General features: G+C 33.7%; 1 protein-coding gene across 2 annotated transcripts in view; it reads left to right on the forward strand.

The window, feature by feature from the left end:
* LOC118182136 (ras-related and estrogen-regulated growth inhibitor-like protein A) overlaps nucleotides 1–14,512 on the forward strand; it is a 128,547-nt gene extending 114,035 nt beyond the window's left edge. For both annotated transcript variants that reach the window (XM_035351446.2, XM_035351440.2), the window contains exons 2-4: nucleotides 6,335–6,391; nucleotides 7,364–7,440; nucleotides 12,869–14,512. In XM_035351446.2, the coding sequence (XP_035207337.1) occupies nucleotides 6,335–6,391; nucleotides 7,364–7,440; nucleotides 12,869–13,339 (605 nt within the window). In that variant the 3' untranslated portion in view covers nucleotides 13,340–14,512. The remainder of the gene's footprint in view (nucleotides 1–6,334; nucleotides 6,392–7,363; nucleotides 7,441–12,868) is intronic.
* Nucleotides 14,513–16,059: the final 1,547 nt, after the last annotated feature.

Consider the following 16,059-nt stretch of genomic DNA (forward strand, 5'->3'; position numbering starts at 1 on the left):
TATTTTCTTTTTCTACAACACTTCAGAGTCCTAAGTATATGAAAACAACATATTTTTAACCAACATTTCATTCTGAACGGAATTAAATGCTATACCTTTCACAGAACAGTTTTCTCAGAATGGTTTAATTTGAATGAAATATTTTCGCAAGTTTTCGTTAATTACATTAGAAAAAAAATTTAAGGTAATTCGATTTGATTCGGTTAAGGTACAAAAATTAAGATCAAAGTTTATTGTATTATTAATATTAAAATTACGCATTATTTCTTTTCTATTTATAGAGCTTCTTCCTAAAATACTTTCTTAAATATGACATAAATTTTTGGCTTCTTAGGCATCTTTTAAATTGAAAAATATGAAAAATATAAGTAAATTTATAATTAATGCTCTATTCCGTTCATTTTAAATTAGAGAATTATTAGAAATTAGCGAAATACTTGAAATAGTAAACTTTCTGTAAACATTTCTGAAAGGGAATAAAATAAGGATTTTATTTTTAATTAACCCAAATAAGTAAAACGTGTAAGCCCAAAGTGATTATTTTTCAGATATGTAAAATTAAAACGATGAGTTAAAAATGAGCAGCAGTAAAGCCTCTCCTCTAAAAAATTTTAAAAGGTACATGTAACAATAACATATGGATGTGAAAAAAAAGTTATTTAATTTAAATAATTTTGGCATTTAATTTAAATAATTTTGGCATTTGGAACATAAAATAAAAGTAGCGAATACTCTATCAAGGGTATCGAAAGACGTATACAATTTTAAAGGTACCGTAAGGTATTTTTCATTCTTTAAGCATAACATTTTTGTTAAAATTTATATTTTTGTAGTTCAACAGCTTAGAATTTTATAAAACAAATTCATAATCAAAATCGCTGTTGTTAGTTATCGAAAAATAACCAAGATGTGATTTTTGCGTAAATGTCACTAAACTATACAAATTACTATTATCCATCACACTATGAATGTTTCTTTCATACGAAAGTGTCCCTTTTTCGATTTGTATGGAACTGTCGTGTGTTGAAAAACTATCAGAACATTGTCAAGCGAGCTTCTGAATGCAAACAAAGAACACTCCATCTGGTGACCGAAGCTTCGAAGCAGTGCTTCACTTCTAGTGCTGGTTGGCCACTCCTTCCTTTCTTACCTCCATGTTTTAATGCCTTGTCATTCCAGTTATTTGCACTTCGGTAAAATGTTAGGCGTTGTTTATCTCTGAAATTTAATCTGATATTGTTTAACAAACTATACTCTTTAAAATAATTCTATGGAGTTCTTAAGAATATTATTTTTTTACTCTTTAATCTGATTGATTTAAATAAAAATGCGTTTAATTCATGATAGATCTAACTAAAAACATTAAATAATATTATATAGAATTACGTTAGGTACTTTTTCACTTTCCATGAAGATCAGAAACGGTTGCCATGTTAGTTTTTAAGTGTATATTTATCTAGTATCCTATAAAATGTTACACTGGGACATTTTCATGATTTTTCTTGGAAGATGTGAGAGCTTATCTATGTATTACTACAAACATAGTTCAATTTCCTTTGAAAAATACCCTACGAGAAGCATATCGCGTCTTAAGCTGATAGTCCTCGAGTGTTCTTTGTCATAACTGGTTTGAATTGTAGCATTATGCGCTCATTTTTCTTGAGCAGAATAATCGAGAACGGATTAAAAAAATTACGTTTGTTTCTTGTGGAACCCCCCCCCCCAAAAAAAATGCTGTCAAGAACCATCAGCGTAAAACAAAATAGTCTACAGGAAATCCGAAGAAAAAGGGTAAGAAAACTGCTTGAGGTAACTAACATCAGTGACAGTAGATGGTGTCTATAGTATTTGAAAGTTGTTTTATCCAAAAACAGTACATACTTTAAATTACGTACGCATAATCACGTATAAATGATTGTGTATTATCTGGAATATTGTAGGCACTGTACGGGGGAGGGGAAGAAAAGCTTCCCTTCCTTCTTTACTTTCTTTTTATAATTTAACTTCATCTATTTTAATGATGTTTACAATTTAATTTCATCTGTTGTTATGTTTTTTTCTGACACCAGTCGTTGCGTTATTTTCTTCTTTCACGTTCGTACAGGTTTTGTAGATATGGAGTGAATAATTGAAGTATCGAAACACACTTTATTTAGCCAATATTAATCAGGACAGCTCCAAATTCACTTTTTACAGTCGTAGAAGAACTACTATAAACACGCTGACACAATCAGAGACACAGCCTTCGCACTATCAGACTATAACGGTCGAGACAGCTTCGCTGCAAAGCACCAGAGTACAGCTCCCGACTCTGCTTTGTCATTCTCGGAACTCAACGTACTCTCGAGACTCCACGCTACAACTGGCGATGCACTGGACGATACACAAGAGTATAGCTTTCGACTCAGCACAGTCTAAGACAAAACTCGACGATGCACTAACTCACGATACACTAAAAGACTCTGTCGATGCACTCGACCAACTCTTCGAGACACTCGCTCAACGACTGACTATCAGCTCGCTAGACGAGACACACACGAACTGACTGCGAACCAGCAGGATTTAGCTTGTGTTCGAGAACATTCTGCGCTAAACCGGTACGAATTCGTTCCAGAAGGTTCTCCATCCGTCCATGGCATATCGTCAATTTTGTCGCCAAATGTGGCAACCTTGCTTTCCCTTGTATGTTATGGTAACCCTAAGCCTGCTTTGCAGGGAAGCCATCTTACCACGCCTAGACACTTCATAACGCTATTTTAATTATGTTTATTCTTTTATTCTATACGTATAATTTTTAATTTGAAATTTATTTTGATTTAGCGAACCTAATGAACTTATTCGATAGATTAAACTGCTTGAAAATACAAGTAGATAAGCAATAGTATTAATTGTAATATGCTGTAATTTTGCTGTGTACTTCTTCAGTGCCTTTGGATGAACTGTGATTTTGAATAAACTGTGGACGTCGTCTTGAATATACGTTTACTGTAAACGTTTATGTATCGTATTGGCAAGTTGCGATATTTTACCTCTATAAATGTTTTCAAGTGATTTAAAAACGTATACATAAAACAAAGAAGTATCCCGCTCGACAATAAGAAGAAACACGTAATGCACAACCTGCGGCAGCTACTGAATAATTTTAGTGCGTGACTCGTCCTCAGATGAGTCGGTTGTTTATTTGGATAGCTGCTAAACTACTGGGAGTTCGTGGTAGGTCCCGATTTTAGTGTGGGTGGATAATATTTAAAGGGTTTCTGCCAACAACAGGCAAAAGCTGAACGATGCTGTGGAACAATTAAATTATTATCTACCTTTGAATTTCAGCCAGAGTGACGTAACATTTATTACTTAAATTAACAAGTTATTTGTAATTTCAGCCGTTACTATAACTTTCCGTTTCCTTCCAAGAAATGTCAATGAGTTTGAGAGTATTTAAACCGTGGCTTTTAGATGATAATAATATAGCGTGGTTCTGCCTCTTGAGGCCATATGCTAAGTTTCGCCAGTTCTGATAAGATTGTAATTATTCGGCTTTGCGTTATAGCTGCTGTCATTTAAATTGCTACGCCAATTAGAGATTTGCGCCAATTTCGATTTAAATTTACTTGCGTATACTTTGACTACTAACCTAAATTGTAATTTAAATTTGACTTTTACTGTTTTGTTAAGAGCAAGAATGATTTTCATGTTCGTTTTACAGTTCATAATGCAACTTACGTTTTTTATTCAGCATGTAAAGACTTAATTTTATTCTAAATTATTTTTAGTATAAAGGAGCTTTGTCTCCGAGAGACTATTGTTTTCGCTTTGCGATTTTGAATCGAGTCACTCTGAATATCCGTTTGACTCTTCATACTGTTGCCACAAAATATTGAAGAATCTGCATAAACGTATGTATGTTTCTCGCATTTTGGTAAAACAACGGTACCTACAGCCATCGAATTTTGAATGACGTAATCCTACTTCGAATATGTGCATGCGGAAGCCCAAATTTGAAATTTGTTTTATTATCGATTTCATATTTTGTAAAACTTTAACGAATTTTTGATTAACAAACTCAAGGATTTCAAAGCGAGCCGTGGCAACGTTGTATAGAAAAAACATTTTTATCTCCAGCGCGCGAGACTGTGTATCGGAAATTCTAAAGATATGCTCAACTTAAAATTATTTTGCGATATTGCTTTTGAACTGAATTTTATGGTTTAAGTGCGAAGAACATGATATTTAGTAAATAAAGGTAACACACAAAATGTTAAAAAACACCTCTTTGAACGTGATTTAATATCTGAAACCTTTCAGATTTTCTTTTTACTTTTTTAGTTTTACTTTCGTTTCCCTTCTGATTTCAGTTTCCTGCCGGAATGTAAATTTTGTAATGACGTTGTATGCTAATCTAAACGTGTTTCAGAAGCAGTATTTAAGCTGAGTTTTAAGAGTTCGAAAGGAGTAGTAGGGAAGTTAGTTCCGAGTTTATGATGGGTGTTTGAAGTTAACTGTCTAGTCGCTGTTAGACACCTTTCAGTTTAATACTGATATTTCTAGGCGTTTAGTTAAGCTAAGGAGCTAGTCGTTAGCCATCTTAATTTAATGTGCTTTTTACATTTTTATTTTCTATTAATTTAGTTAGCCACAAGTGGTGGTGAAGTGTGAGCACCAAGTGCGTGCATCTTTTTTAGTTTAAACAAAAAGACTATTTAAAACCTTCTGCAGTATTTATTCTTCAAAGACATAGCAAGTATTCTCTACTTCGTCTTCTACCTAGAGTCTACATTTTATGCCACCAAAGAGAGAGAGACTTTATTGGTTAAAAGACTTAAAAAAGGATATAATGCTTTACGTAATTATTTTCAGTGTTCTGAATGCGACTTTGTTCCTCCATCAGAGCTGTTAAATGCACTTCTAAGTTTCTCAATAATTGAAGTTTGAAAAAATATTAATAAAAGGCGGCGCATGGTAAGCAATACAGTGAAAGATAAACTATTTAATTAACTATTTAACTAACTATTTAATTATAGTAACAACGTTAAAGTTCTAGTTATTTTGCTCAAGAGTAATATCCGCATACCCCCCCTTTAAAAAAAAAATCAGAACCTTTTAACCAACGTGTATCAGCTCAGAAATTCGTAGATTCTTCTGGACCAGAGAAATATTTTTTATACCCATTTCTCTTAAGAGGAGGAGGTAAGCTGCTAGGAACGTATTCGTTCTATTTTTGGGTAGCATTCCTTCTACCTGCGCTCTCTCATGCCCCCAGGGTATTCGAATCGCGCCAATCCTCTCTCATTCATTCTGGAAAGAGAATCTCATTTCTTCTGAGAATTATCGTTACCCTTCTACTGATTTTATTACCTACGTGGGAGTAAAACTTCGCGTAATTTGTTCGTTTCAGAATGGAGCATCGTCGATAAATATATTTATCCGCATCTTCGTTATATATATCCCTATTATGACGTTTGTATGCTATCTTTAACCCTCACTTAAAGATGCGTGGTTATATGAACTTCAGAAATATTGGATAGACGTACTTATTTATTACTTTATTTCAGTATGCTTAATTTGTTCTAAAACATGGTCGAAATAACTGGACGGAATTATTTATGCGAATAAAAAATCCTTTTATTTATCGTATTCCTTAAAAATGTCGCTGATTTTTATTCATTTTTTACTGGAGTTTATTAACTTAAATTTATTGATTACAATGTAGAATATTTCTAGAAACGGCGAATCCTTTCCTTTGAAGATCGAAATCATCAGGAATTGTGAGCTGTCGTTTTAGGAAGCGCCCGTTGTATATAAACAAAACTTTCTGTTTTATTTTTTGTGAGAACATTTGAAAACCACATTTAGTGAAACTTGTGACGACTATTTTACTAAGACGACAACACCTGAAACTAAACAATATTTCTGACAACATAAACAAACATTTGTATTGCATGTCACTTTTTACAAAATGGCCACCTCCCAAAAGACCAGAATTGTCTCTAATCATAAACGGTCGCCTTAGAGAGGACTCTGCGCACAGATTTCATTGCTACGACCGTTTTGTCAGTAGACCGAAGTAAACTAAAACCGTGATTGATCGTCTTATAGGGAGAGTTTATTGTATATTAAAATTTCAAAGTGTTCATCTAATCCAGGATTACGTAACATCTGACATTAAAAAATTGTTCATTTTTCTTTAAATTAATTTAGTAAATGCCTTTATAATTATCATTATGTGAGTCATTATTTACATATTAAACTATGCATAGTGAAATTAGGGTATATATTTTAATTATAGTATTTTCAATGGTTTAGAAAATTAAACTAACATTTATTTTTTTATTTTTAGCTGTCACAGTTCGTTTCTTGACGCAGAGGTTTATTGGAGAGTACAGTTCACAAAAAGGTAAGGGAAAATATTTGAATTTTATCGGGGGGGAAGGAGAGAAAGTGAATGAGAGAGTGAATTATACGTTTGGGGGGAAAGCAATGTTTTAAAACAGCATATTTGAGCAAATTTAGAATATTAGAAAATTTGTATTTAAACTGCTTGAAAATGTTTACAATTGCAAATATTACAAGATTTAAAATAAGTTATAGATAAATAAAATAATTTTTTTTTTTTAACTTAAGTTTCCACACATGTGCTCTTCCCACACAATATTGACAGTCTTTGACATTATGGATTCTTCTGAAAGTTCGAAAGCTTTATTTTAAAAACATATTTTTATTCTTTCTGAATTTACAGAAAGTGCCATTTTGGGAACAGTTTTTGAGAATGCAACCAATATTTTTTTTTGGGAGGGAGTACGTGTTTGAAAATAGATTCATTAGGATTATAAAGAAAAGCTTAGAAATATTTTTAAACACTTCGAAAAGAAAGAGAACATTTTATTTACAGTTACAAGCAAACTAGAGGTTTTATAACGTGTTTCAATATCATATATTCTCTTTTGTAAAAGATTACATTCTGCTACGAAATTTTGCAGAGAATGTGTCATTAGAAAAATCACTTCTGAAAATTTTGGGAAGTTTCAATTTAATAACTTAATAGTAGTTTAAGTGAAAAGCTTAAATTTCTACAACTATATGTATGGATAAAAAACTATAATTATGCATAATAATTATTTTGTTCTTTCAATAGTTATAAACTGTAGGACCCTGTTAAACAACAATATTACGAATTAGAGACGCCTGTCTCTTAATTCATAATATTGTTGCAGTACCTGTACTGTGACATTAATGTTGGGAATTTCTAATTTAAAAAGTAATTCAATACGATTTGTTTAAATCAGTTCAGCTTGTCTTAAAATTGTTCATCCATTTATTAAAATACACATTTTTCGTTTGGATTAATTTTTGCTTTCATTTATTACAGATTTACTGTATTGCTCTCAGACTCAAGTTACTGGATCTCCTGTAGATGTCGAAATTTTAGATACAACAAGGGATCAGGTTAGCGTCTTTATTATTATTACTTTTTTTTTTAATTTTAAACTACCATAACAGCAAATCTTAAATATTGGGTCATATAAAAAGTCTCCGCGCTTTTTTGGTACATTTTTGAACAAGAATTTTCTTTATTGAAAATAATTTTAATCAAGTACATATTGATGATTATTATCTATGATCTTTCACCATTTTTCGGATAGCTTCATAATTCCATCGGTGTAGAATTTCTGTGGTTTATCGTCGAAAAAATTGTGAGAGTGATTTTCAGCGGCTCTTCCTTCGGTCGGCCATTTTTTTTACCATCAAGAGAGTTTTGCTGAGACCGAAGAAAATGGTAGTCAGACGGTGCAAAGTTCGCTCTATATGGTGGATGCTTCAAAACTTCCCAATCAAGTTCCGTCAATTTGTTCTAAGTCATGAAAGATGTGTGTGGCCGCGCATTATCATGTTGGAACACAACTCCCTTTCTTTTGGCCATTTCTGGTCGCTCTTTCTGTATTGCTTCGTTCAAACCGCCGAGTTGTGCACAGTACAGTGCCGAATCGATGGTTTCGCCAGGTTGTAAGTTATGTGGCACCTAAACATTGATCTTCTTTTTGTAACCTGCCCATCAGCGGCCGAGCGGTAAAGTCGCAGAACACTAGTAGTTCTTTCCGAGGTTCGAATCCCGCGAACGGGCTGACTGCATGGGTGTTTTCGTGGTTTTCCCCATGTGTAACGTGTATACGAGCCAGTTTCCCTTAGAAAGTCCTCCACGAAGGCATCCCTCCCCTTAGGCAGATAGCCCTCGAGGCTTTGCCGTAATTAAATAACCTAACCTAACCTATCTTTTTGTAACTTACTCTTCTCAACTGATTCCAAACTGTCATGTGATTGATGTTTAGTGCCTCTGCTATTTCCTGACAGCTTACGTGCTGGTCTTGCTCCACCAGTTGCAAATTTTCATCGACTTTTCCAGTAACTGGCCGACCAGAGCGAAGTGCATCTTTGATATCGAAATTTCTGGAACGGAATCAAGCAAACCATTCCTGGGTGTTTTGTTCACTCACAGCATTCTCACCATACACTGCACAAATTTTTCGGCGTGTTTTTGCAGCCATTTTACCTTTTTTATAGTAAAAAAAAAAAGCATCACATAACGTATTTCTTTAGATATTTCACTCATTTGCAAATCAATACAACTTTTTACACAAGCAACGAAATAGAAAACTATTTTCACAAATAATGGAAGCTGAGTGTCACCTTTTAAGCATATGTTCGTTTGAGACCGGATGAGTGTGGCCCACCAGCGGCCGAGCGGTAAAGTCGCTGAACACTGGTAGTTCGGTCCGAGGTTCGAATCCCGCGAACGGGCTGGCTGCATGGGTGTTTTCGTGGTTTTCCCCATGTGTAACGTGCATACGAGCCAGTTTCCCTTAGAAAGTCCTCCACGAAGGCATCCCTCCCCTTAGGCAGATAGCCCTAGTGTGCTTTGCCATAATTAAATACACAAAAATATGTCCGGGTGAGTGTTGTCGGATATACAGGCATCAACGCCATCTAGTGGAAAAAAAAACGCGGAGGCTTTTTATATGACGCAATATCAATTGTATATTTTTCATATACGATGGCATAATGTAAGTTTTACTCTTAGACTGTAAAGCGCTTATTGATTGAATCGAAATTCAAATGTTAGTCTTAGTGAAATCCTTGTATTACTTACGAAATAACACAACCATCTTAGAAAAAGTCACTTGATTTTCAAATCGCGTCGAACCCTAGCAATCACACAACGGAACATTCTACAGCTTTAATAAGTGACAGCCCGCCTTATTGCTATCCGTTCTTTTCGCTGTATATTAAGTTCAAATATGTAAAAAAAATATATACATATATGCTGTAATAAACACTTTTCGTTCTTGTGAAATCTTAAGAAACATAATTTAAAATAATCCTTCCCCTTCTGGTATTGTTTAGTACAGTTTTCAAGAATCAGTAATCATATACTTGGAAACCATAATATTGAACAGGCAATATTGAATGCAAAAAACGTAAAATTAAATGCAATAAACTTAAATGCGATAATTTCAGAAGACATTAATTTTTCGTACTTCATAACAAAAATGTTGTAAATTATATTTTGAATTCCATGGTGTTTGAGATTTTGAATTTATTGTTTGTCTGAGTGTAAAGCTTTACGATCGTTATAAAATACGAGAGTCAAAAATTATCTGTAGCCATTTTGCATTAGCAGCCACGAAAAAAGTCAAAAAATTATTTGCTTCCCCACTTGAATTATTAAGAAAGCTGGGCCTGGGCCATTTGCCAAAGAAAACTGTCTTTAACGGAGGACTTCCTCAATGGACTGTCTTAGATTTATGCTATGTGAAGGTAAACATGAAAAGACCTTGCACTGTTTATATCTGTTGTATCGAACTTTTGGAGGGAAATTCCAGACACCTAGATTGTATAATTTGCTCACAACAACTACTGCCGTGTTAGAACAGTTCTTTAGTATGTTATGCGTAAGTAGAAATTGCGATCTTATCACGTGGTAGTTGCCATTAAGACAGGTACGTGTACGACCAGACAGAAAAATCTAAATTTAGTTCGGTGTTAGCATCTAAAGAGGATGGGCAATTAGTTTTGCCATGATATTTATCATCCTCATTAAAACGAGCGCTTCTTTTGCCGTTTTGAGTCCGTAAGAACTGCTTGTACTCTCATTCGGATGCTAGCTTCAGTTCTGTTGGAAGAAGCATTATGTATTGTTACCGACGTATTTCGACTCATCTTGCTATGCTCATTCTGCCATGAACAAAGCCCTTTTCGCCGGGAGGTGCTGGCGATATGCCAGTACTTCGACAGGCACGTGTTTGAGACGACATTACGTCTGTTGGGAGACGAATCGCGATCCGGATTATCCTGGTTCTCATTTTCTTAACCAGACTTTCACTTCTTTTGGCCCCTCTTCGTTGGATTGTATCCAGAAGTTGAGTCGGAATTCTGCTGGCTGTTATGCTCCTGGGACGGATGTGGTTATGGGAATAAAACTGAAGTAGAATTCTAAATATCTGTATAAACTAAAACCACGGTCCATTTTTCCTGTAGGTTAAGGCAATGTACGTCACACTGCAGAGGAAGTACAGACAGTATTTATTGCAGAGGATGCAAATTTGAATCTTAGGTTATTCGTAGCAGGCAACGTGTAAAATCAGCTGTACATCAGCGGGAATTCGAGCCACTGATTTTCCATTTATTAGCTGGAAATACCCCTTAACGCATACTATGAAGGGAATGCGATGATTTCTTACAAATTATCATTACTAATGTTTAGTTTAGGAAAAAATGTGCTTATTGTAGGTAAAGAGTGATTCATAGACTGGTACAAAGAATAATAGTAGGCTAAATAAAGAGTATTTATATGGCTAAGCAGTGATTTCCAGCTATAAAAGAATAGTATACATTTCCAATGTAAACTGCTTTTCCGTTAACGTTTATTAGCTGCATTCAATGAACTCTATTGTGGCTATCACCTTCCTAAACCGAATGCCTCTACAATAAATCAGGATCATCGAAAATCGTGTATAGTCTATTAGAGAGAGCATTCATTCCGTTTACCGATAATTTAGGTTTATCTGTATTCGTTTAAAATAATAGCTCCTGATCAGATTGTTGTGTTACCTTTTATATTACTAAAATAAGTGATTAAGTAAATTAAAAACTAACGTACTTATGTTGTGCATTAAAAACGATAGCGAAACGGATACTTCGATTCAGGATGCCTGCATTCTTCTGTAAAATTTTGTTTTTAAACTTGGATATTTCGATAACAAACATCATTAAAATATTACAAAAACGAACATAGCACTTATGCAGTGTTTCTTAATTTAACAGTCATGAGTTACTCCAACTTCTTTCCGGACTTATGTAGTTTACATTTTGTTTACTTCCATCGTGGGAGTGAAAGGCTTTTGCTGGTGTCAGGTAAGGCAATAACAAATGTGACCCGGGGCGCATATTTCACAAGTGCACATCTGTGTAGCCACCGAGGGAGTGGCTTCTAGGACGGACCAATGGGCATCCAGTAATATTTCTGCCATGTCACATGACCTTTCGCGTGCTTTAAGATTTAAGCAAGATGTTTTAAAATATTTTACAACGCAATGTTTTGTAGAAAATAATTAAAGCATCGCCGATTTCTTCTGAAAGTTTTCATTGCGAAGTTAGATCAAATATAAGCAATTGTGAGGATTTCACTACCTGATTGAAAGAATTTGATACAAATAAAAACACATGTTGGGTACTCCGCAAAAATATTCATGTGAAATATTACTTAATAATTGGTAAATAAGATGAAGAAAGAAATATGTGATAAACATCCGAGCCCAAATGCTATCTTTACATAAAACTATGCATATGAGAAAAATATTTACTCCAATTATATATGTAAATAGAAGTCAGCTCTTTTACTGCAGTCTATATGAAAAAGATGCTCTATAATAATAGCCAGTGCTAGTGAACTGTACTAATTTGCATTCGTATACATTTAGCGTGTTAAATTTCACATAACTGTTCACTCTTAAATGTACTGTCTACACAAGAAATGCTCATCAAACAGAATGAATTTATTTTATTCGCAACGAATATATTCAATTTATTCGCATATAACTTTTAATGTTAACAATGGATATAATCAGATCCCACACAATATGTATTCTGAATTTTACACTTTCAAAATCAAAAGCACTGAAATAAGAAAACAGTGGGTTCATTGTAACACTTCCATTAATTCTCAGCTCAGTTAAAAAAAATATACATTTAAATTCTCTTAATCCACAGGTGTTAGTAAATGCATAATACTCGAGGCTTGTAGCTTGAGTCATTTTCTCGATCTAAAGAGCTATAATATGCCGTGAACATCAATCTAAATATTAATGCGTGATAAAAATCGAGAAAGTAAAATATTAGAGATTAATGAAAATCAGAAAACGAAAACAGTACGAGATTTTCTACTATTACGCCATATATTTATATCTGCTAAACAAATCCAATTTAAAATGTAATCAACATACGCTCCCATGCACGAAGATTTAGCGTCACAAGAGCAATAGAAGCTCATTGCTTCATTTTCGAAATCCCTCCCTCAGTGGCTACGCTGTTGTGCACTTGTGAAATATGCACCCGGGGCAGAACATCGGCGAGTCTCAATCATAGTTCCTTGGGAAGTGTATTAGTTACATCATTTATAAAGATGCTGATGTCCATTGTACCTAGATTCTGGTTCATAGCTTTGTTATTTTAAAAGTCTGTGACAGAATGTATACAATGTTTCTAATGAACAATAGACACAAATACATTAATCTAGAACAAAAATCTTTGTGTATGACTGATATTGTTTATGATATAGTTAATTATTTTTCACTAACAGGCATTATTTTTTTTCTTCTAGACGGACAGTATACCCTCGGAAAAACTAGACTGGACTTCAGCATTTGTGATAGTATACAGCATCTCTTCCAAGAGCAGCTTCCTGGTAGCGGCGGACTGTTTGCGGCATTTATTAACCAGAAGTCAACCCATTCTTTTGCTAGCCAATAAAAAGGATCTGGAACATGCTAGAGAGGTTTCCACTGAGGAAGGTCGCTCTCTTGCTAAAGAACTTGGTAATGTAGCATTTGCCGAAGTATCAGCAGCTGAAGGACATGCCGAAGTAGCAGAAGCTTTCAGGACAATCATCGTTGATGCTTGCGCAGCAGTTACCAAATGTACAAATGTCAGTTCATCGCCCACAAACACAACTAGTAGACGCAAAATATCGGTGGTATCTGTTTCGAAGATTATTAGTGCTATGTTTGGACGTGGGGGAGCTATCGTGGCCGACCACCACAATCAGAAGAAGAGACCTTCTCTATCCTTATGAGATTCGGTTTCTGAGGGTACATCTAGTGAACAGAACTAATAATACATGATCTGCACGTTTCTGAAGCAGTCTGAGTTAAGGCCCATTGAGCATTAGTTATAAAACTACTAGAGAGGAATTTTTAGAGGAAGCGCAATGATGATTTTGAAATTTGAGAATCAGACTGCGAATTGCAATGCGCAGATGCTATACCATTTATTCTGCGCCCTGGCCACTTGTCATGTGCACTTTTTCGAAGAAAACATTTTCTTGTGTTCAGATAGTTTGATACAATATCATCGTGCCATATCAATTAATAGACACAGAAGTAGTTTTTAGTAGTAATTTTACTATAGTTTTATCTAGTCACCACTCATGTAGCAGTAAAAATATTTTATAAACTATAGAAAAAAATTCCTGTGAAATACATACATTTTACGCTTTTAATACAATTATTTCATTTTATTAATTTTAATTCCTGTTATACAATGAAGCTTTTTTATATGAAAGCCAAAACGTTTGGTCATCAGAAAGAAACAAATATTTGAAATTAATTTTTTTCAGAAAAGTAATCATGTGTATCATAAATATTTTTGTTTTTATTTTATACATAATTCAAAACAATGTCAAAGTATTTAAGCTTTTACAGTTTCATTTTTAAAATTTTCTTCAACATATATGGGAACAGTTTCTTAAATGTATGTTGGAAATTCCCAAAATATTACACTCCTTTTGAGAGAAACCTTAGAAATATATTCCATTAATGAAAAATTTTCTGTCGTATATTTCATTTATTAAAATTTTCTTCTGTTAAAATTTTTGAAGCAATTTTTACATTTGTTTAATATATTTTAAAGTATTTTAGAAATGTTAATGTACAGTTGATGTATTCAAAATGTAACTTTAAGCATTTGTAAAAGTAGAATACGCGCGACGATTTTAACACTTTATTAGAATATTTTCTTGGTGGTACAAACATGACTTTATTTATCATCGATGGCAATAAGTAGTATTCAGCAATCTTGTGGTCGGAACTCAGTGACTGTGGACGTGAAAAATATGTAAATAATTTTATGTAAATTAATTTCCTTTGTGGAATCTTGTCTTTCATCCCTTGTGCTCAAGGCTCCATGTAAATAAGTTTGTGATATGTCCTTCTTACATTGTATTAAAAAAAACTTTTTTATTTATAAATTTGTGTCGTTATTTCTAAACTATATAATTCATTTCTCTCCAAAAGAAAGCGGTATTATAAGCTTGTGATAAAGTAACTGAGTATTACAGACAATGGTTTAAGTATGTGGTTGATAAAGAATGTTTTAAAATTTGCTTCGAAATGCTGATATTGTTTTAATGTTTTTTAAGAAGATACACATTGCTTGCAAAATTATTTATCACTGTTTTAACATTGCTGTGACGAAATTATGAAAATCAAATATTTAGGAGTTACCCTGAACAATAACTTTTAGTTGAAGTTTCACATTTTGTACCTTTCAAATAAATTTAGAAAATGCTTCCAGGATTGTAGGAATTTTCTAAAACTCTTTACGGAATTTTATAACTAAAATTCTTAAATTAATTTCTGTAGGGAAGGAACAAAGCCTCTTATTTTATGAGCAGATAGGTTTGATGTGGTTCTTTAAAGCTAAACTGCATACTCCTAAGGACGATTCTGAAAGATGATTTCTTGCAAAAAATTTTCATGGCTATAGAACGGTTAGTTAAAGGCTGTTTTATCAATTTTGATATTTTATTCATTGACACTAGTAATATTACAGTGATCAGATTATCTGAATTATTGCAAACCTGTCTGACTAAGAAAGGATTGGACCTCATTCAAACGTTATAAGGTACGCTGACTCGAGCTCTACATAAGGGATAAATTACTAAGGCTGCTGTCACACAACTATTTGTTTCAGACGAAAAACTGTGTTAAGACGCAAGATTTTTTCCTTCCTTTCGCAAAACATTATTATAAACATTATAACCCTTAAAGTTTTCCTTTCGCAAACATATTATTAATTATTATAACCGTTTTCAATAACCAGTCAGCTATCAGAATCGAATCCCCTATCATCTACTATCATTCGTAATGGAGAACTAATTTCACTGTTACTTGCAGAACAATTTAATATGCAAAATTAAAATTTTCTATCACTGTTTAGAATTTAAAAAATTAGTATGCAAAATTGAAGTGCCGACTATTACAACATCTGGCCTAACGCAGCTAACAATGACAATTTAATTGCCTATCCAATATATGCCTGGAAATATATTTGTAATTGAAGAAATTCAAATCCAATGTTCATTTATCATCCTCTCCCCCACCAAAAAAAAAGGTAATCTTTGCTTATTCGGTAATTTACAGTTTGAGAAATAGTATTATGTACACTTCATGGAAATGGGGTAGGGAATGAAAGCGAAGTAATTAAAACTTGCCTTCAAAAAATAAAATCTCATGAGGATTTTCGGTGTAGGAGACATGAGAAATTACACTGTGCCCATCATTGGGACTCTAATCGCAAATCTTCCAATCTACCACTTGCCAGCTGAATGGGCTAACCACTTACATCTTAACCATTTCCGGCACGCTACCTTTTAAAGTCGGAGTTTTGATTAAAAAAAAAAAAGGTAGGCAGTCTAATTAGGCCTAGAGGAGTACAAAAGTAAAATTTTGTGACAATAGCACTTATCTTTTAATTCTGTGGTTGTGCCCAGAGCTTCGAAAAGAATGCCGAAAC

This window comes from Stegodyphus dumicola, chromosome 5 (assembly GCF_044657685.1).
Source record: "Stegodyphus dumicola isolate Sdum_Otavi_A_Nest chromosome 5, ASM4465768v1".
Lineage (NCBI taxonomy): Eukaryota > Metazoa > Arthropoda > Arachnida > Araneae > Eresidae > Stegodyphus > Stegodyphus dumicola.